The sequence below is a fragment of the Cardiocondyla obscurior genome, linkage group LG04 (assembly GCF_019399895.1).
Source record: "Cardiocondyla obscurior isolate alpha-2009 linkage group LG04, Cobs3.1, whole genome shotgun sequence".
In the NCBI taxonomy this organism is placed as follows: Eukaryota; Metazoa; Arthropoda; class Insecta; order Hymenoptera; family Formicidae; genus Cardiocondyla; species Cardiocondyla obscurior.
This window is the reverse complement of record NC_091867.1, coordinates 2875345-2898779: the sequence shown is the minus strand read 5'-3', so window position 1 is coordinate 2898779 and position 23435 is coordinate 2875345. Positions and strand designations below refer to the sequence as shown.

At 45.9% G+C, this 23435-nt stretch overlaps 1 protein-coding gene across 5 annotated transcripts in view; it reads right to left on the bottom strand.

Moving 5' to 3' along the window:
• LOC139101751 (serine/threonine-protein kinase Wnk) overlaps positions 1–23435 on the bottom strand; it is a 198463-nt gene that overhangs the window by 50807 nt on the left and 124221 nt on the right. For all 5 annotated transcript variants that reach the window (XM_070655145.1, XM_070655146.1, XM_070655147.1 and 2 more), the window contains exon 2: positions 18790–18913. In XM_070655145.1, the coding sequence (XP_070511246.1) occupies positions 18790–18913 (124 nt within the window). The remainder of the gene's footprint in view (positions 1–18789; positions 18914–23435) is intronic.

The window sequence follows — 23435 nt, the reverse complement described above, 5'->3', positions numbered from 1 at the left end:
TTGCTACAGTTAATTAATGACGTCGTGCACGAGCGCGAAACCCTCCACCACGCCACTTAGCTTATTGTCTTTCCGGCGAAATTATTCGGCAGCCATGAATCACTTCCTCCACACCCGTGTTACCCCCACTGCCGTTATTAAGGCGGCTTAATGACGGAATGATTAAACTGATTAAGTTGGGTAGTTTATCGGACTTTGAAATACGCTCGAACGTCAGGCGCTAAGGAAAATATCATTTCATCTATCAAAATAAATCGCGCTAACAATAGCAGTATTTTACGGAAACTAATAAATATCGATAAAAAAAAAAAGAAAAAAAAATACAGCGTTAAAGTTTAAATTAATAAAATAAAAAAAAAAAAAAGAGAAAAAGTTTTTATTATATACGAAGGGTCTTTAATTTTTATAAACTTCTGCGTAATATTTTGCAATCGTTAATGCAAAAGGTTAAAAAGTCCCGTCAAGAGAGAAAGAGAGATAAAGCTGAGGCACTGAGCACGATGCAACTCGTTACGCCGTAAATATGTAAATGATTAAGTCGCGAAACTCGCTACAGTTTACCTGGATTTTTTTCTAATTAAGCTCACTCCCTTTCAGCGAGAAAGCGGCGGTACAAGAGCCGGCCCCGCTTACATCGCGTCTCACGCGAAATTAACCGCGCTCCAGGGACTAAACTAATTTGTCCATAATCGAATATTCCGCGGTATATCGTGCAAGTTTAATTAAATGCGGACTGACCGGATGAGCCGACGCGCACCCCGCCTACCTATTTGCCCTCTTCTTGTGTGTACACGTATCGGCCGAGCGAAATGCAATACGCTCGACGCTCTGGAAGGGCGATAATTAATACGGGAAATTTTTGCGTCGTGCACGGCCAATTATGCGCCGTGATAATACGTAATAAACGTACGCGTGTTTGATATCGCATTATCTGTGCCGCGCGCCGCCTCTGTCGATGAAAATTATGACGCGCGGTGCGTTTCCAATAACAACCAGACGCTCTCGGACAATAAGAGAACGCGAATGCGTGCGGTGCACGAGATACAGAGATTCGTAGGAGAAGGGGGAAGAGAGAGAAGATCGCGTTATTACTCGAGTCAATTATCCGTAGGCAATTAGCGCGCCGTTAATCGGCATTCCAGCGTCTTAACGGTAATTTGCACGGCGCGGACGTATAAACGGCGAAGAGGGACGGCTGTTAACACGCCGACAGAAATTACGGAGACAGCCGCGTACACGGGGAATGCGCAGATACGTCTCGATAAAGTCAACTGCGGAGTAGTCGAATCGACGATAAGCACACCGATATACGGATCGCGGGTCTGTATTTAACTCATACGCGTGATTATCGCCGAGCGAATTGGTCGCCGGAAGAACGTTAGGTTTCTCCTCCATCTATCCATCCATCCATCCATCTATCTATCCCGCCATTCGGTACGTACGTCCATCCATCCATCCGTTCGGCCGTCTATCAATCTATCCAGCCTTCACTATAACGATTCTACCTCCACCAACCATAGACGCCACACTCCCAGCACAATTTCCAACAATAATTAGATCACTACCATCGTGTTTCACCGCGATATACGCACTGAAATTTATCGTCCAAGCGGGTAATGATCATCGACAAACAAAGCTTGGCCGGCTCGTCAGAAATTAAATTTACTTGAAACGGAAACACAACCCGCGCACGTGGCTCGCGTGATTTAAAGAGACTAAAAATACGAATTCAAATCGTTTCCATACGCATTCCGTTTATTAATTAAGTGCGACGGTTCATAGTTAAAAAAAAAAAAAAAAAAAAAATTTGATAAAAAATGTAGAGGTACATTCTAAAAATTCAATCAGCGGAGAATTAAAGACTAAATATTAATACAAATATTTTTTTTGCAAGAGAAATTGAATTATTTTGCGCTGAAACACTTGGCGATTTATTATCACTTAAATATGAAAACCGAATTGAAAAGCATTCTCGGGCAAATCAATCTTATATTGTCATTAGCGCAGGTGTAGAAAAATATTAATGATGCGGATGATTGTTAAAAAAAAGCCGTGCTACGAGGTAAGTGCTGGTAATTTGCAATGTACAGTACTTGTGAGCCAAATTGGCACTTAGCGGCGAAATACATACACGCGAGCGAACAGGACGAAAGGAGGAAACGGCGAATGTGTGCACGCCTGCGGAGTTGTTAAATCGATTTATCGGAAATAGGGTCTCGAATGTGGCAATTTCGCCCGCCTGACCATGAACCAGGAAATTAAATGATCGGTCGATAAATTCATTAATCCCCGCCGTTCGCACCCCCGTCGTCGCGAACCGGATGTTGTAGTTTCTTACGACTGGCCTCTCGCGCGGTTCGCGCCATCGCGCTCGTATTGCCGCGTCAGGAACAATCGCGAGAAACGCACAAGTATTTTTTTTTTTTTTTTTTAATGCCGATTCGCTGTAAATCTCTTCGGGAACGAGACAAGGAGCGAAAGCCCGAGTTGGCGCCCGCTGTAAAAAGCCGTTAAATATTTGCATTACAGCTGCACCATGCGCGGCCGTCAGTTTTACGCCTTTTGAATGCGAGAGAAACTGTGACGACGCGAAATACGCCGGAATACTGTCCGGTCTCTCACTGCGCCTCGTACCGCGAATTTCCCTTTCGGCATAAAGTTTGCGAGCAAACGTATTCAGAGCTGATTCGCGCGAGCCCTGGCACAAAATTTACGGGACAATGCCGCTGGGAATATCGCGAAAATAGGAGCGAAACAATTCGCGATGACTGAGAGTATCGTCGGGAACTTGCCGACAAGATATGCCGTTTGGCTCACCGTAATGCATAAACAATGAGTCACGCAAGTAAATGCGTTCGCTAATGAGTCCACTGTCACAATGTCTGTGCGTAATCATTGCGTTTAAATAACGGGAGAATAAATGATTCCCTCGAGTATTCCAATTCTCGGCAATCGTCCCTCGATTTACGACAATGCTTCTCGATGCGGATCGAACGGAGGCGCGTATGCATAAAAATGTGAAATCAATTTCTTCGGGTCGACATCCTCCCGAGGGCGCGATGTATTTGCTCGATCGCGGATGAAATCGCGCACGAGAGTTAAGCGCGCGTGAATCTCACCGTACTTTTCCCCCTCGAGCGCTCTCTTCTCACCTGCGACGGCAAAAAGGCGAGGCCGCATTGCATCGTTAAATTGGCGCATCGAAAACAATCGAGCCATTCCGAGAGGAGCGAGAGCCCCGGCGCGGCGCAGGGAGGCGAACAAAAACAAGAGGAGGAATGGGACGAGTAGGTGAGCGAGAGCAGGCGGGCACGGCGAATGCAAGTCTTACCGAGGCCGTCTCGTTGCGCTTTATAGCCGCGCTTGACCACGAGAGGAGAAAAACGTCTCAGGGCCGACCGGTCCTTCCTTCTCTACCCGACCGCCCGCGCTCCGACCCTCCGCCGAACGCGCTCGCTCACCCTCGAGCCTCCTCCTCTTGAATGAGCATTTATTATCGGGCAAGACCGTGTGGCAGCTTGCCAGGGCGCGCACTTGATCTTATACCGCGTCTTGTAAAACACCACTTTTATACCACTGAAAAGCTATTTAATTCCCTCTTTTCTCTATTCTTGCGAACCACCGCCCGCTCGTTCCTCCTCCCCCCCTCCCCTTGTCTCTCTTTCGTTCGCTTCCTAATCTACGCGTTCCGCGTGCGAACCCTCGCGCGCACTTCGGCCACCCTCCATATCCGACGGGTATTATTAATCTCGCTCGTACAATGTAACATTGTGCGCGGGTATATCGTTCAATTAATTCGAAATGTGTGTACGCGAACGGCAGATTGGAAACCAAGAGCCGGTGAGAATACACGAAGGGCGCAACGGTGTACTAAGAGGGTGACTGCGGGATCAACCCGCCCAAGAGAATTGGAATGCCGGTATAAACTGAATAAAATTAGTCGAATTAAAAACTCATTTAATCTAAAAAAAAAAAAAAGAAAGAAAAACTTTTTGCTTCTTGTAATCATAACGCGTCTATTGTTTTTGCATTTAAGCTTGACAATTATTTGCAAAGGATGCGATGAAAGGTACCGGAACCCTTTCGGTTCATCAAGATGAGTAATACACAATGTAGCTTCGAATGCGAAAAAAATAGACGGAAGGATCGTGCAGATCCGGCGAGTTCGCGGCTCGGAAGAGTTCCATTCTAATATTTGTATTGGGCGCATTGAATTGGAAATTTGTGTAAATTGTCGCTGCCAAGTGCTAGCAAACGGTGCATTTAGATACGACGGGGATTCTGTAGAGTGCGATCAATTTATATTCGCAATGACTTTGCATACGTTTACGATTGAATGCCAAGTATCAAAAGACTCGGCTATCGGAAACCGATCTATACGGTGATTAATAACAGGTTACGAAGACATATGAAATAATTTAATAGGATTATCGAGGAAAACGAAGAAACGTAGTGGCGGATTAATCTAACTGCTACGCGAGCTACGAGATAAATTGCTGTAAAAATTAGAGATCGAAATAAAAGGCTCCGACAATAAGATTATTTATGCACCACCCTCATTTGAGAAAGAAAGGATGAAAAATTGGCATCGTCCACAATCTGCATATCCAAATATCGAAATTCCATTATTAACCGTGATCCAATCGTACTCTCGTTCTCTCGATTTCGATGCGTCTTTATTCATCTTCAGACGTTCGTAAAAAAAAAATTATTAATAAAATTAATAAAATATAATTTAAAAAAAAAAAAAAAAACAACGAAAATCGCGAGAGCGGCTCTGATTTTCAAAGGCAAAACTACATGCTTCTCGAGGCTAGACCGATCGCGACTTTTTTATATTTTTATTACATTAGTCACAATCTCATGATACATCGAAGATAATATTTAATATGTATAATATTCCGTGTATAAATTAATTTATAACGCGTTAATTTGTGTCGAGGATCAGGTGATTAACTACATAAACAAAGATCGCGGGCGGTCTGCGTGCCTCGCCCGCCGAACGCATTTCTCAGCTGAACGATCCGGCAGCCGAGCCACGCGATAAACGGTTAACGGAACTCCGAGTGTTCGTGTACTCTTATACTATATCAATTTTTTAATTTTATATTATAAATTAATATACATATGTATCATGGATTCGATCACGTCTCGGGCGCGAACGGGTCGTCGGCGCGTGTTGAGGGCTCAACGTGTTCACAAAGCAACATCGGGCGCCGCCGAGGTGTTTAAAGTGCCATTAGCTGCACGCTGCCGAGGGATCACGCGGAAAAGGGAGGAAAGAGAGGAGAGCCCAGGGGGTGTGCAACCCCAGGCGCCGAATTCTAGATATGTCCCGTTTGCGCGACGGGGCGGAAATCTCTCAGGGGAGACGGTGAGAGAGCGGTGTGCAGTATTTCCGGTACAACGAACTAGTCAAATATACAAACATATTGAAATATTCTGCCGCGACTCGCGCAGTTCGCGAATAATGCTGGTCACACAGGCGGCTTCGTGCCGATACACGTACAGGATTGCAGGAAATTCAACGATACTTCGACGTTATATGGTGAAAGATTGCGAGCCGGAGCGGAGGAAACGAATATTTGCAATGCGTAGAAAGTTTGACAGGTATTTATTGATAGTAGATTTACTCTCGGAAGTAGAACCGCGCTCTGATAAATTGTACCCGCGAAAAATCGATTCAACCACCGTCTGACAAAAATATCATCTTTAAAACAAATAGCAATAAATTTGCATGATAAAAAAAGAAAAAAAAAAGGAAACAATAATAGTGAAAAAGCCGTTCTATTATTCAATTTAAAATATAGATAACCAATTTTCTCTTGAAACCCCATTTTTCGAAATATTTGACGTGGCAGTTCGACAGAAATATCGCCGTAAAGAAGACTCAAAAATATTTCGCTCGGAGCTTCTTCGGTGGAAGAAAAATCCTGAATACAAGACGCTATATGGTATACATGAACGCTCGCACCTAGCAAGACCATCTGAAAAATTCAGCTGTGAAAAATCAACAAGACGTCGGATAAGCAAAGAGCGAGAAAACTTGGGATTCAATTTTTACGGTTTTAAAAACGTTAGTTTGTAATAAACTGAACTGCCGTGTCAATATGCAGCGCGTTCAATTTAAAGGGAAACGTAGGAAAAAAAACAGAAACAAAAAAAAAAAAAAGAACGATGAGATACCGCGCGTGGTTCAGTTGAAATTTATCACGATGTAAAATTCATATACAGCGTGTGTCGCGACGCATTTTTAAGCCCCGCGATATCCGCGTCTATTACGACGGCGAGATGTATTTTCCCGGCGCGAGACATATTTTCAAGATCACTCGTCTGCGTCCGTGGCGGGCGACTGCGAGAGGCACGTACTACACGACGTCGTTTTTCCTTCTACCCGCAGCGATATTGCGACGCGTACCGAAGCGGAAAACGCATGCGAACGTCGCGACTGACGTTACGCGTCTAGAAACGCACGTATACGTCGCGTCTCTCACACGTGCCTGCCGAGAGGAGACACTCAAGAGCCGACGTGTGCACGCCACTTGACAATACGGAGTCGCGACGAACAAAAAGAATATACGAGCGAATGAACGGGCGAACGGGCGAATGAACGAACGGACGGAGGATATGCAATCCTCCCGTCCCTGTACGTTCCTTCTCTCGCTTTTTATCCGGCGCGATCTTCGTGCGGGCTTCGCTTCGGCTCACAATACACACGGCGTTCGCGGTGCTCCGCTCTTCTCCCTGAGGTACGACAGCTTGTTGCGAGCCAGTTCCGGATTACGGACTCTTACGATACTCGCTCGCGATGCGAAAAGCTCCAGCAACCCGTCTGGAAATTGCGAAAAAAAAGTCGACCAAAGTGCAAAATCTCTTGTCGAAACGTCAGCACATATTGCAACTAATCGCGACAATTTTAATTCCTAATAGTACGATTAAAAAATAATTATTACCGCTTACGTTCTCCCTACTGTCCTTACCCGAAATAGACGTAGTCTATTAAACTAGTCTTGACCAAAATATTTTAATGTCGATTCTTATTTCGTTGAGCGGGGGCATCAAGTAGAAAGTAGAAGCGCCTCCGATTGACAGGATCACGGTATCGAGTGCCGGCGAAGAAATAAATTTTTTAATCAAACTCCGCGAGAGTCTGCGGCAGAGATGTGTAGGTATATCGATCAGAACACGCGACGCGAAGCTGATCCGTTTGTCCGTTGTGCGCCATTTCGCCGTAGCAGTTCCAGGTTAGATGAAGGTATCTCTTTCCCTCTAAAAGGGGTGGATGCAATACACGTCGACCGAATCTCTGTGTTCGCGGCATCTACGAGCCAAGAGAGTACGCGAGAGGGAGTGAGAGAAAGAGCAGCCCCTGCGTGAAATCATTTGTCCGGGACGAGCTGGCGCGAAACGCCCGCAAATTGAATAGCTGGCGGAAATACCGACAGGACGAACCAACGAATAACCCCCGTCGCGTGCTACCCCCGCGCACCCCCGACGTCCGCGTGCACTCGCTCGTATCCACCCCGGTCGCTGCCTGATTTATTAGGAGCTAACCGTCAAAGAAAACAGCACCGCCTCTAGTTAGATTACCGTGCACATCGACGCCAGAAAATTCGTTCGCTGTCACCAACAAGAGACTTCCGTGGCAAAAATTCACGAGTCGCGTTTGGTAATTCGTACCAGGAAAAAAAAAAAAAAAAAAAAATGGGCATTGCAGGAAAAATAATAAGGTCGACAATTCTCGCGCTTAAAACAATCAGTTTTAAAACATCATATTTCCTTACAACGTAAAAGAAATTAGTTTAAGCTTGATTATAATTAAATGAGAATATAATTAAAAAGAAAAAAAAAAAAACAACATGTGCTAATCTAAAGTAATACGTTAGCGAAATAAATCATTTAAAATTCATTATTTCCCCTGTAAGTTAATAATCCCGTTGCCGTTTACTTACTTAATTTAATAGAGCGCGTTCTTTCACATCGCGGACGCTGAAATTAATGTAAGCATCGCGACACCCGAGTCAATACGGCGATATTAATGAAACGTCAGTCACGCCGTGCGTCCCATCGTGTCCGATATCACGAAGGACAGGTCGAGGGAGGAAAGGGGGAGGGAGAGGGACAGAGGTCGCGGTTGCCGGTCACGCGATAAAATAATTAAAACGACCCTCTTCTATTCTTCGACCTCGCGTCGGTGGTGAAAAGGTAATTATTATTCCCGCGGTGAGTGTGCTCCCCGGTGGAGGGAAATGCCGCGGGAAGCAGGCGGAGGGGAGGGGAAGAAAATTGAATACAATGAGTACAGACGGCGACGAAGGTAAAGAGCGGAAAAACGACGACGATCGGACAAAAGCGGCGGTGCGAAGAAGGAAAATTGAATACAACCGCGGTCGCATCTGTGATCGCCTTAACGAGATCGAGTTCGACCGAGGAATTAAAAGTAGCGCGGATAAACTGGTACACAAATGTCGCGAGTAGAAGGAAAAAGAAAGAAATAGCAAACGGAAGTGAAAATCTGAGCGATGTAGATAAAAATATGCGGACGTACGCCGCGGGGGAGGGGGAGTGGGGGGAAATTTTTAAAGAAAAACAGACCGAAGGAAGGATATCCGCACGGCGCGCTGCGGCGGCACCGGCGCTCGGAAATTATTTCGCGGTGGACGATAAAAACCCCGAAGAACGAGAAGAATCGTGGAAAAAATGGCGGGTAAAGGAGCAGAGAAAGGGAGAAGGAAAGAGAGAAGGGAAACGTCCGGGAAGAACGGCGAAATGGCGAGAAAGGAAATGAAAATGAAGCGGGCACGGTGGCCAGCGAGGTATAAAAAAGACGACGAAAGAAAGGGCTTAATACCGCGTAACGTAATTTAAAAGTGTAATTGCTCTTGTCAGACTCGACGCTGAAGAGGACAGCCGCGAGAGGGAGAGAGAGGGAGAAAGAAAGCGGGGCGCTGTGCGAAATGGAAAAACGGATACAAATGAAAGAAGGGAAAATTAGAATAGGGAAATGAAGGCGGACGGATGAATATAGTTTGAACGCAACAGTTTTAGCGGGCGGGGATCCGCATCAAGTGTTAAAAATAGAACGAAAATGAGACAACGGATACCGGATATACTCGAAGACAATAGTAAGAAACAAAGAGTCGAATCGGCGGGAATTGAAGAGGCGGCAATGATAAAAGTTAAAGCAAGAATTTAATATCGTATAATGCAATTAACTAGCTCGATTATTCCTGTTTTGACGCTAAATAGGAACGAATAACGGCGGGTGGGTAAACTTTTCGAGATGAAAGGGACCAAGTTGAAACAGTAACTGACAGATAATCATTATAACAATAAGCAGAATCTCGTTACACGAAACTGTATCTGTAATATTAAACGGAAAATATTAATTCGCATTTCGTTCGCAAACCGGCCAATGTTCTTCCGTTTTATGAAACAAAGTCCAGATATATGAAAACTGTGACGGAGAATCTGAATGAAGATAATAACAAAAAGAAGAAGGAAAAAAAAAAGAGGGACACGGTTGCGGGATCGAGTCGGGGTGAAGTATTCGGAAAATTCAGGAGGGCAGGCGCAAGGGGAGATGAATGGACGGACGGAAAAGAACGCGAGGGAAAAAAAAAAAAGAATACACGAACGTACGTACGTGCGTACGAATGGGGAGGGAAAAGTGAAGGGGCTTAATATCGTGTAACGTAATTTAAAAGTGTAATTGCTCTTGTCATGCTGAAGAGAAGAGTGGAGAGAAACGGAACGACCGAGCGACAATGAGTCTCGGGACCGGCCGGACACTCGCTCGCTCGCTCGTTCGCTCGCTCGCCCGTTCGCGCGAACAACGCGAGCGGAGGACGCTTACGTTACCGGGAGCGTAATAAGTTTTCATGCAAAGCGAACGTGGATTATCCAACCGTGAATGTGCGCGGGAATTATATTTCACAAGAGGAAGCAGACTGTTACTGCTCCTATCTGCGTTCTTCCACGACAGGGCTCTCGGTACCTCTCGGACTCCGCTCGTCATAAATTACACGGACAAGCCAGGGCCACGGCCAGGATTTAGCAGTCCTCCTCTATAGCCGGAGCTAGTACCTTTCCACCCTATCTCGTTCCATCTCGTTCCGCCCTCCCCCTCCGCTTCCCCCCTCGTCCCGTTCCCGTTCGGCCTGTCTGCCGGCTGCAGGTGAGCCAACGTACCTGTCGACCGTAAGGGACGGTTCTGTACGGACCAGAGATTACAGACAATCCGACCGAATCGTGATTCTCACGCGAGGCTGCCGGGCCGAAGAGGAAACCGCCGTCTGACCGAAATTGAATCGCGCCCTAACGAAGCTGCCTTTGCAGAGAAAGCGCGAAGCGACTTAAGTAACCCGCGCGTATCCAACCCCGCGACGTAATAATCTCGGACGCGTTACTTCTGCTCTCGTTACTTCTAATTAGCTAAGATCCATCTTTCTCTCTCTTTTTTTTTCTTTGCTTTTCTCAATGCCTCTACTTCGTAGAGGCTCGTGTAAAATTAACAGCTCAATAACACAATTACTAAGAATATTTATGTGGTCTCAGATTTACAAATTAGTCAACGAGATATAAAATAAAATCGTTTCACAAATTTTGACGTTTATATATAAAAGTTTAGGAAAAAAAAAAAAAAAAAAAAAAATTAAAATGCGACTTCAATGCGCGCGAATAAAATACACGTAGGAAAGTTAATTTTTCGCGGCACAATGATTCTCGTTGGGGTGAAATTTTGAATAAATACGTGACTCGTATGCCGATTTCATTGGGCTCTGTCGTCATAATGCCAGTCAAAGAAGGAGCAGGAAGTAATTTGTTCGCGTCTGGATGATGCGAGGGTGACGCGTTAAATTTTCACTAATCAACATGAGGAAAATAGCGGGGGAGCAGCCACTACTTCCGCGCCGTTGCTTTCAGTCGATCTTTACCCTAAAAGGTTGACCCTTTACATCTCGCACCCCCGGGGGTGTCGCGAGGATAGGCCGAGATATGTGTGCGAGCTACGTCCGACGCGTCGCGCTGCGACGCGCCACGGCGCTTTTTCCTATCCCGTCGGAAACTCTCGCTCGCTATGGAACTCTCGTATCGTTGAGCGGACGGGCGAGTGGATTGAACGCGAAGCCGTTGCGGGAACCCAGGGATGAGAGGCGTAGAAGCGGCGAATCGAGGCAGGTAGGGTGAACGATCTTCTACCCTACCCCGCGAGAGGAGACGAATTCGGTGGAGAAAGGTGGCGGACACGAGAGACGAAGACGAAGCGAAAGGAGGTGTGGGAGGAGAAGGGTGGCACGTTCACCAGCCGGGAAAGGGGTGAAGAGGACCGCGTCGAGTCCCGGGACTCCGCGAGAGAGAAAGAGAGAGAGACTTGCGGAATAGACGGAGCCAAACAAAACAGAGCACCAAGGATCGACTGGCGAAGATAGAGAGAGAGACGCGTAAGTGAGGGAGGAAGCGCGGGGAAAACCTCGGGTGACGAACGGGAGATGTGTGGGCGCCGACCGGGAGACGCGGAAGGAGAAGGCAAAGAGCGGGTCGCCCGAGGCTCCCGCGGGAGCGAGACGAGAAGCTGGAATCCGTGATGGAACGAGGTGAGACATATGAAACGGACGTGAACTTTGAGCGGCGCGCGAGAGAGGTGTATCCGCTGCTTGGTGGTGGAAACGAGCCGTCCTGGTGGCGATGGTGCCGGTGGTGGTGCCGACGGTGGTGGTGGTTGATGGTGGAGAAAGCGGTATAGAGGGGGTCGAAGGCGGCGGCTCCAGACGCGAGACCCAGGTCGATATCAGCCTCGAGCAAACCAGACATCTACCGACCATTCGCAAAACATTCACCTCAAGTGTCCCCGGCGGTGCCCTTCTCCGTTGTTCGCAGCAATGCGGGCCCTCCTACGACCAAGTGAGCACCGTAAACCCACCCTTCGGTCTTCTCTTTACGCTTCCGCCCTCGATCGGTGGCGGCGACGACGACGACGATACGAGTCGGAAATCATATTAACGACACTGTGGTTTTCGACCTATGATCGGCAGCGGCCGACCGGTGTTACCCGGACGAATCCCCCGGCTGGCATTTCAGCGCGGCGAGCCGTGAAAATGTTTCCACGTTGTCTATCTACCCTTAGTATTCCGCGATAAACGCACGAGCGCCGAGCGACAAATTGAATTTTGCTTCGCGCCAAATTTCGATCGTTCAATGACTCGGAAGCGCGCTACGCCGCGAACTCGAGTTACGTCAAGCACGTAAATCGAAGGACTAAACGTGACAATGCTCCAATTTATTTCTTCAAGTGGGTACCCCGATGGCACGCTCTGCGTTTAATTTTCCTCGCTTCAAGACTAAATTTCGCAATTACACAAGTACGAGTTCCCCGGAACACCGGCAGCATTGGTAAACGTTCGAAATTGGAATCATCGACGAGCGCAAGAAATAAAAATTAATAACAAGGCACTCTTCTCGCGCAACTTTATCTTCCACATTGTCTTAACGCGTGGACGTAAAGTGTGGAGGGTTCGTCACAAACAAAGCGCCATCAATCGTTCACCGTGCAACGACCCCATCGTAACTCAACGGTAATCTCGGCGGTAACGGATACACGACGGTCATCACGAGCGTTATCCTCTGAATTGTCGCGAGTCGCGCTGGATTTTCTTTCGAACGAGACCGGCCGCAGCGTTTTACATCGCGTGAGCAACGAGCCGCGCGCGGTCTTATTCACCGCGGTCGCATTAACGTTCATAAACTTTGAACGTACCCGATGCCATATTTCAACTTAATGAGCGCAATAAATTTATACGTCGCGGTAGACTGGCAGGGAGACAGGGAGATTGAACGAGCGGGAGGGAGGCTGCGGAGGGAGACGGGAAGTGCGAAGGGAGAGAGGGCGGGAAACGCGAAGGCGAAGAGAGCGAGAGAAAGAGAGAGAGAGAGAGAGAGAAATCCGGAGCTGCGACGAGCGAAACGGGAAGAAGGGAGAAAAGAGACAGAATGAAAGAGAAAGAGCTAAAGAGAGGAGAACGAGGTAGAAAATACACAAGCGACCGATACCCCGCCGTTTTTATTAATAGAAATTCAATTTGAGCGAAGCAAGCCCGGCAATTCTGAGGAAATCGAATTATCCCGGTATTATCAGAAGCGCACGATATCCACGCGCTCCTCGTGCTATATATACGAGCGTGAGTTTTGCACATCAAGCCACGCATCTGCAACGAATGCGCGAGAGATCGCGATGTCTCGCGAATAATCGGAAACGGTAGAAAATTACATCTCGCGTGCTTATACAACGGGGATATAAAAAAAATTAAAAAAAATAAAATAAAATAAAAATAAAAAACTCATCCGTTTCCGAAATCCAATGCACTCGTTTCCCCGTATATCATTGGAAAACGATCTCCGCAAAATTCGCAATTAATAAAACGCGATTGCAATTTGGTAATTCCCGTAACGCAAAACGCGGAACGTTATCAAGTTATTTACGGGCGTTCGTAGATCATACCTTTGGCCGAGGAAGCCGAGAATAAAAAAAGAACAAAAACAAAACAAAAAAAAAAAACTGGAATCGATCGCAGGCGCATAAAGCGAGAAGAAAAACGGCAAGTTCCGAACGGCTCTTTGGCGCATTACATTGCGTGTCGAAGTTTCTCCGGACGATCACAGTTCGGCGATCTCGCCCTGCCCCTTCTCGGTCTCGGGCCGTTTGGCAATTACAAAGGGGGACCAAAAATTCCATCCCCTCGCTACCCACGGATCTTGGATTCGCTTCTTTTTCCCTCCCCGACGAAACTTTTGAGGTTTGCCAGAATACGAGCCGAGACATCGCGCAAGATTACTTTCTTTGTAAGAGCGAAGTTTGTTTCCTTGCCGATGGTCCGAGCCGATTACAAAAGAGCATCTTTCGAGGGTACGCGCTCTTTGACGGCACTCTTTCACTTTATCCGCGAAATTCAGACTCCGTACATCGCTCGAGCAATCACTCTTTTGTACCGTGAAATCGGTATATTTGTGAGCGCGTCGGAGAAATCGCGGAATTAACTAATTAAAAAATAAAAAAAAGAAAAAAAAAAGGAACGATAAATTACCATTAAATTATAACTCGATACGCATCGTAGAACTTTACATGGATTACGAGGCGCGTTAAAACTCATCGTAAACAAATTTACACTGCGTGATATTATTTTTCCTATCGCAGTAAATTTTTTTTCTGCACGAGCTGATAAATATAATTAATTTAATATGTACGATATTTTATGCAAGAGAAAAAAGGAGGGGAAAAAAAAAAGAGAAAGAAGGAAGTAAAAGCGGTATAAAAGTTAGCGGAAGGCGGTATTGAAAATACGTATATTGTAATTAATGCAAAGGATTAAAAGCGTATTCTCGCGAAAGCTGCTGGCGAGAAGTTGAGTAGCGGTTCCGAGAAAAATGTTTTCATTGAGATTTTTCCTAGGCAGAGGTAACTGCCGTTTAATTGTGAATCAAAAATGCAGACCGAGAGCGAGCGGGACGGAAACGGTGAGCCGCGGGATGAAAAGAAAAGATGCAAATTCATTAAGGCAAATTACTTTACGCACGGGCTTAAGCGAGACGGGCTCGGTGTAATAAAAGGGTACTCGCTTACCCTTTGTTAACGTCACGGCGCAACTCGTATGCGCGCTTAAGCGCTCGTCTAATACATTCGTCGAGACACACCCGCGTCATCCTGCCGCATTTCTCTGAAAGCGATAATGGATAGAAACAACTCCATAAACTAACGCCCTGAAACGCAAGCGAGAGCTAAATGGACTCGCGACAAATGGAAACTTTATGCGCTCGCGTTAATTACGACATTCATAAAATCGTATCGTTGCGTGATCACTTCGTATTTATAGCCACCGTCCAATTAATCGACACCCCGATTAAATAAAACAGGGCGTCTCAGGGAAATATTGGCGGAAAGAGCGATGCCATTTCCGACGATATATCGCGACCGGAATCTGCTGTTCTAAAAAGTGCTTCCACGTGCTGAACCTGACGCGGAGTTCACGGACGCGCGTTCCGTTTGTGCGATAGCACTTCGTGGATACTGCCGCGGGAAACCGGGAGGAATCGTTCCCCGCATCGGCGATTCCTCACGCCGTTGTATGCGCAACAATAGGCGGAAACGTCGGCAGTTACAAAAGGAGCATCGAGAGAAAAGGCAGAAAGAAGGGAACCCAAGCTAGCCGCCGCCGGTAGCGGCGGGGGCGATAAAGAATCGAGCCAAATCAAAGGTCCGTAGAGAGACGTTAAGGCTGCTGTCTCCGGCAGATGGTATAGACCGTGAGAGATTGCCTTGATAGTTACGGTGCCTGATTAATGCAGGTGTAGATACTCACCGACACGCGCACGGTATACGCGTATGCGTCGCTCGTAAATGTACCAGAAGCGAGTCGCTTAAGAAAGACGTATCAAAGTTCGTATCGCCAAGTCGATCCATTATCGCGACGTGTCCCGATATTATCCGACCCGCGTCAGGTCCATGTTAAAACGTGTCAGGTCCACCGTAATATTTTGCCAGTGTTCGTACGCAACGTAGGACGTAAAAAAAAAAAAAAAAAAAAAAAATAAAAAGAAATCTATTTATCGCGTCGTGTCATTAGTTTAACAAAATAAAATCAATTCGCGAATTGCTTCGACAAGAACTTCCATCAATATGTATAATACTGATAAAATAACGATCTTGTATTTTTTGAATCAAATTTTTATTCGCGCTCCAGCTGCTTGTTACACGGCAGGCGTGGTATCACTCGGGTTATCCGATTAAATTGGCAAATTGAGACTTGTGCAAAAGAAAAAATAAAAAAAAGAAAAAAAAAGGAAAGAAAAAAAAAAAGCGTGGGCCATGACAGGATTACGAGCGATGTTGCTCGATCACCATAATAATCTCGCGTCGCCCGTGCTCGCCGTCTGTCGCGATTCGAGAGGCTGTTGCGAGCGAACGAGATGCAGCTTAGAGATGTGGCGCCAAGTGCCCGAGTACCATGCCGATTTCACTCGACAATCCGCGCACTTCTTCCTCAGATTCTTTTCCCCTCTTTATCCGAGACGGACGAGCACTCGAGTGCTATTGTCCAGGTAAGGCTGCAGCGTGGATGCCACGATACCATCTATATTCGCCGGTGAATGCCAGAAGATAGTCCGCTTTGCTCGCGCTCGCGAAAATACGACTGACAATGAGACGTCTCGATATAATCGCGCCGTGGTGATTGTTATTTTAAGTATCTCCATCATTGAGATGTTACGCGCCAAGAGTTGCAAATTTTTCTTAAAAATCACGAGAACGTTTGTATATTAATATTTTTATTTGTTGAACGTATTCACCATCTCTTATTATAATGATAAAATCTTTTAGTGCCCTTATTTTTATGTTAAAAACGATGACACGGAAAGACTTAATATATTTATAGACGTTAGCTTTATCGTGTTGTTTTCAAACCGGAGTATAAATAACTATCGGATAATTTATCAAGCTTTCTAAAGAATCTATTCGCGTAGCGATGAAAGCAACGAGAGATGTCAACGGTAATTATAAACCCGATAAAGCCGACACACGATCTGTATCGTATTCGTGTTACGGCGTTAGAGATATGCAAATGATTATTAATTATTAGCGTGTTGATCGTTATGTCATCGACACGGCGGACCGGATCAGCGTATCTATGTCCGAAGTCTCTCCTCAGATCGGCGAAACACGATAAACTTTAATTAGGGAACGTATTAACGCACTGATGGTGCACTGGGTATACGATGGTGGGCAACAGCGGCTGAGTGAGTGGTTAGCAAGCAGGTGCACGGATAATTATACGCTTTCCTCGTATATCGTCGCATGCTACTGGAATAATTAAGCAAAACTGATGAGCGTCCTCTCTCTCTCTCTCTCTCTCTCTCTCTTTCTCTCGTCTCCTGTTATTTACTGGCACAACGTGTTCAGTACTTTCTTAAATTTTTAATTTATGCGCAAAGTTCGATATGAGCTAAATTAGCCTTATTATACCCTTCCTCCCGAAAAACTGGCACACAAAAATTGATCACGCGGAATCGAAGGCGCGACTGCAATCAACCCAACGCCATGAAATGATCTCGATAAGCATCGAGCACCGACGCGTTAGAGGGTCGTAGAGATCGTCTCATAATCGCAAAATGCAGAGCGTTCTCGGTCGTTTTTTTTTCTTTTTTTTTTTTTTGGAACGGGTGGCGCACAATTCGCTTCGAGCGAACAACGGTTACGTGCCCGGAGCGCGATATTTCTTAATAAGCCGCGATCGTTGGCACGCACGATCGCGATATTTCTTCGAGATCGTTGGCGCGGGCCCGAGATACGTGCCGCCGCGCTCTTGCGAATGCACCATAAATATCTAAATAGCGGAAGTAAGAAAAATTACGTATTTACGGCAGCCGTGCCGGCAGAAATAGCGCCGAGACGCTCAATTGTGTTTTGTTCGCGGCGATGTTTCGTGAGAGGTACGATTTTCCGGGACTGCTCCGCAGACGTGATTCATTGTCGTTTCCATGAACCCGAAGCGAAAGAGAGAAAGAAAGCAAAAGAAGAAAAGACAGAGAGGGAGAGAAAGTCAAAATACACCACACGAAAATCTTTCACTAGCATTTTACGACACCTACACAGCTATTAAACAATAATAATAACGCCTGTTAAATTATTAAATTGTTATTAGCAATCGTTGAATGTAAACGGAAACGAGATTGTTTCTTAGATAATACTTAATAATAACCACTGTGCCATGCGCTTTGATCGCAGTGCCGCTTAATCAGAGTCGCTCGTTCAGTCACGAGAAATAATTTCTTTCTAGTCGTCACGAGAAAGAATTACGCTTCCTAATCGATTCGGCGAGAAGGTGAGATCGGCACGACGCGATACATTGACGGCGAGACGCCTCGCCGTCGTCTGCACGCATAATAGCGATATTTTATCCCTTGGTAAGTCACGAGTCTCACGCGGCTGCATACACACGAAGAAACGCGGACCAATTACGAGCGCACGATAAATAAATAAACGGTGCCTAACCGCCGCTGGCGATTAAGCGTGATTATGCTCACGCTCGTGACGCGCGGCTATAACAGGTTGTACTGTGAACTTTCGCCGTCGCGACGTGTTGGAATAATTCTCTTTCTTTCTCTCTCTCTCTCACTCTCTCTCTCGCTCGACAAACGTAAAAGGATAAAACGTAATGAACATCCCGAATAAACGCCACTGTCTGTGTGCACACTCAGTTTGCAACACGCCTACTGGTGCATCACGCTCGCTCGTATATCGAACAACGTCGTGCAACGGGCCGGCTATATTGACTAGCTACAATGCCAATTCCAGAGATCTCTCTTCGCGTTATGTGATTAAAGCGAGTACTTGACATATTGATCACGTTCATTGATGAACGAGAACATAACCGGAATGCGAAAACGAGGGGGATTTTAATCGATGCTATCACGATGCTATCTACGGAAGTGGAGGTTCGCGGTGCGTACTACAAAATTCTAACTTTCCGTAACTTCGAGCTAAGTTAAGCAAACGTGGGAAATATAATAAAGTCCGATAAATCTTAGCAGCCGGATCTCTTGATTTAAATACCCACTAGATTTTCTTTTTTTTTTTTTTTTTTTTTTTTTTAATTATCTGAGCATGGGTTAATTTGCCACGTAATTATTTCAGAAGAAAGTCAATTAAACTGATTATTTTTCTCGGCGTTAATTTTTCTCGGCGATTTAAAAATTGTAGTGAAAATTTTTCTTTTTTTTTTTTTTCTACTTTATATTTACCTTCGGGTCGAAGTTGAAGACCTGTTCGGGTCTGAGCGGGCATTCGAGACCGCACTTGCAGGTTCCCACTGTCGTCAGATATTCCTTCAGTTGGTCCAGCGAACCCAGCGCCGTACTGTTGGGACTGAAATAGAGAAATGAGCAAAATTATTCCTCTAACTCTCGCCACGGCTTAACAATGTGCGAACAAACTATGACGCGTATGCGACATGAATTACGCAATGTTTGCCAAGCTTAGCGAACGTACCTCGGCCGTACCTTTTTCTACGCGGCACTAACGATTGCATTTCCATTATTGTCGACAGTATAAACTGTCCGTGTAAATGACGGCTCGGTTTGCAACCGCGCGCGCGCCTCGTAATTTATGAAATACACGCGACTCCTCGGGCTTCTCTTTCACGATAACTTGACAATCTTAAATAAATGATGCGCCGTTACTTGGCATCGGTTATTATTATATTAACGGCAGCAATATAATTATTATTTTAGACAAATAATGCGCAATCAATTATTAATATTAACGTCGAACGATACCAGTTGAAAAACATTTCAAGCTGCAAAGGCAGGATATGCAGAGCGTGAAATTGAAGGGTTTGAAACAGCAGCGGCGTAAAGCTATAATCTAGATCTTACAAACTTCAGATTTTAAGCGGTTCTTACAAATTATAGATTTATTCCACTCGCGCTCTGAGCTCTTCAATCGGAAATCCAATGCACTACGATAATTTTACATTTCAATTTAAAGCGTAAATTGCGAGCGTCCCGACCGTTGCCGGTGGAATAAATTACAGGTTAAACACTACTTAATCGAGGCAGATGCTCGCCAGACATCTGCAAAAATTACCGGCAAGTCCGAAACACATCAGAGATGCTGCATTACGATATACGCACTTATTAAATTTCGCAGAAGAAAGAAGAATGCAATGCAAGAAAATCTGCGAGATCTTACTTCGTATTTTGTTTTTTTTTTTTTTTAATGTCTTAATTACTAATAATTATTTGTGTAATTACACATTCTCCATACGTTTGAATAAAGTGGTTTAATAAATCATTTAATCGTTCTTTCTTTCTCTTGTTGCGCCCCAGATAAATTATTAAAAAAAAAACAGAAAGTTAAACGCGGCCTAATATGATTAATCACTTCCAAATTCCACTTGGCTAATAACCACGGACTATCCAATTGAAAGTACATCAACCGAGGGGGTTTGCGGGAAAGGTATTTCGACGTACTGTAAAGGTAAAAGAGATACTCGAAGATGCTGGTCGCGCTAATCGGTTTCGTGATGAAAAGCGATCAAGTTTGAGAGGGTTTTGGGGAAAAACATGAAGTAGGCGTATTATAATTTAGTCGGTTGCCCCTCCGCGAGGGAGAAACCGGGGCGAAGGAGGATGCTTTATTAGCTAAAGATACTACTTGTCTGCCAGCAATTCCGAACGCCTGGAACGAACCGAACAAGTAAGCTGGGGATTCTCGCCGATGGTTCATGCTAAACCGACAAGGTGAAACGAGGCAGGGGTCGTCGCCTGTATATTGATTACCTGACGGAGGGACAGAGAGAGAGAGAAGAGACTTTGTTTCGAGGTACTTTGCAGCTTCCTAAACTAATAACCGCGGGCTGCTCGTCCCCGACATTATATAACCCCGCGGGAAAAGGCGGGAGAGCCTCCCTTTCGTCCCGCGAGAATGCTCGCAGCAATTATTTCTCATGACAACAAGACGGATTTGTAAACCTACCCTGGCGCTAATTTGTGTTGCGAATTCGATTTGTTCGCGGAGAAACGTCCTCCTCCTTACTTCTGTCATCTTACTTAACTTACAGTCCTTACTTTCATCTTGATACGTTTAAAAATTATTATCCCTGATTTATTCTTTTATTCCCTTTTGAATAAAATTTAATTTAATTAAATTATATTTTTATAAAAAATAAATTAATTTAATTTAATAAAATTAAATTAAATTAAACTTACGTAAAAAATTTTTTTAACGTAAATTACCTCACAAATAGTAAAGCTTAAACTTTTTTGAAATTATAGTTTATTAGACGAGTATAAAAATTCGATAACTGCGTTATTTCTGCTGCAAAAATGTGTTTTTATTTAAAGATATGCAGGAATAGGGTCAGCAGACACGCGAAGCACCTTGATAATAGCGCAGTTTCCGTTATGAAGCCGGCTCTCAGGTAGGCGTCGTATAATTACGTACAATTACCATTAATCGCGGTTCGAAATTAAATTGCCGACGGAACAAACTCGAACGAATCGGGGAGCGGATTTGGGGAAACGTGCCGGTTAGTCGGAGCGCTCAATCTCGTATATATAAATAATTCGGCAACGCCTTGGCAAAGACCATTTTCCATACACAGCGCGCCACCGCCGCGGAACGACGACTGAATCTGAATGTACAGTCGCGCAATACCATAAATAAGGGTGACTTCCTCCCGCTTCCACCGTCCGCGCGAAGTGCGTTGGAACGTGTTGCCGGGGAGGAGAGACGCCGAGTTACGCCGGATGAATTATGTTCGCCGGCATGGCTGGCTAAGCCGCTTGTCTGCCCGTAAAGTACGTGGCCACCACTGCCGTCCGCGAAACCGGTGTCAGCTTTTCCTACTCCACCACCTTTTCGCGCATCCCTTTTTCCGGCCCTCTTCGCCGGGCCGCCACCGCGAAATCGTGTAATTATTCTTGTTTTCGAGGACGGCCGGCACCTGGTGCTCCGCGGCCGGCGACTCTATACACGGAAGCGCAATAAATCCGTCGCCCGGGATGCGTTAAAGGACCGCGCCTTCTCCAATTGTCTCGCTCGTGGTGGTCACGCGAGCGCTCGGGTGCCGCGACGAAAATTATATAATAAAGCGAGCAAGCTCGGATTATTTGAATTTATAACACGCCGGAGAATAGCCACTCTCACCTCCGCCATGGAAATATGACGAGGATACGAGAGCGGGGAAGGAGAGAGGGGAGGAGGTCGTGGACAGAGCGAAAGTAATATCTGACAATTTAATTGAGTTAATTAACAAGCTGTTCCCGCACGTTTCGGGCCATAGCTCATGCTGCCAACGGGAGGCGGTGTTGCGGCGACGCGCGTTGCGAGGGAGGTAAATCAGCCCCCGGATAAGTAGACTCGTTTACGAGGACAGCGGCAATTGCCCCTGGCTAAATAGGCCGCGTTATACCTAAAATATCGGCGAGGGGGAGGGAACTAAGACCCACGTCTAGAGACAAATGCGCAATTACGGGGGGTGACTTTTCGGAAACTGTCATTTTTGCAAACGACCTTACGACACCGGGGCGCAAATATAATTGAAAGAAGGGCATTTGCCTCTTCCAACGTTGACGCGCGATTGATATGAAAAATCGTGTTTCGTCGCCAACCGAGAGTTTCCACCCGATCCAATTATAACGCTGGCAAGTATTAAAGTTACGTAAAAAAAAAAAAAGATTACCCTCCGGAATAAGTAAACACCATTTTAAACGAGCGTCAATCCGCTTTCCGCGAGTTGTAAGGCTCTAATTATTTTTTGCTTTACGTAAATCCCGATAGTTTGCCCAGTCGCAAAAATAATTGTCATTATATACAAACGATTTTCCTCGTTGCGTTTTTTTTTTTTTTGACGGGCAACGGCGTTACGTCTGCCGCATTATTGGCGGCATAACTACAACGGTCAGGTTCCCATAACCCTCGGCATCGCGGCCACACGAAGCTGAAAACGGCGTTGGCGCCTGGACTGTACTTATCTAACGATCTACGATCGCTCGCTTACCTCTCGTGCGAGCTTTCGAACCGGCCACGCACGCTCGATTGTGTCCACTCGTTAGATACGCGCGGCCGTATACTAATCCCGACGTCGATCGTGGGAATGGCAAACGTAATCTTCTATTTGTCATGTTTCGCGTCCTGTCCTCCCCGTTATTGTCCGCTTCGCGATGCGGCAAATTGGATTCTCGCGAGAACGCAATTGCGTAACTCGTGAACGGGAACACCCCGCGATCGCATATATAAAAATTCCGCCGCAACGAATGAAAACGTTATCGCCGCTGTTCGTGGCGTAAACGACGTATAACGCGCTTCGGGAGCATTTGTAAAATAAACTTACGGCTACACTATCCTCGCGTTAATCTCGCGTAATCGCGTCACGTACAAACATTCGGTATCGCAAACATTAATTATTATCGAGATTTTAACGCGCTTCATGGTCCAGGTTTGCGTCATTAAATGGCGCAAGAGAACATCGCGCCAACACGAGCCGCCGGGAAGGGAAATGGAGAGAGTACGAAAACGAAGAGACCCAGGCGGACGTAGGGGGGATAGAGAGAGAAAGGGCGAGCCGTGTTGAAAATGCTGCTGCGACTCGATGCAATTATAATTCACGTTAACAATGCAGCTATGTTCCGCGCAATTCAATCCGCGGCGCAGCTATTATCGGCGAGCTCGCAGTTACCGCAATTGCGTATCGCTCGCGCGCGGCACCGTAATAGGTAACTCGCGAAACGCCCGAAATTGTTAATCCACCGTTGCGCTTTAAACGCGAAGGTCGGCTGCAGTAAATCGCCGAAGTCGCATCCCGGTAACAATAACCGGCGCGTCGCCCCGCGATAGAGAGAGAGTGACTGAAACGCCAATTGGAATTGGCCCGTAATTCGCGTCC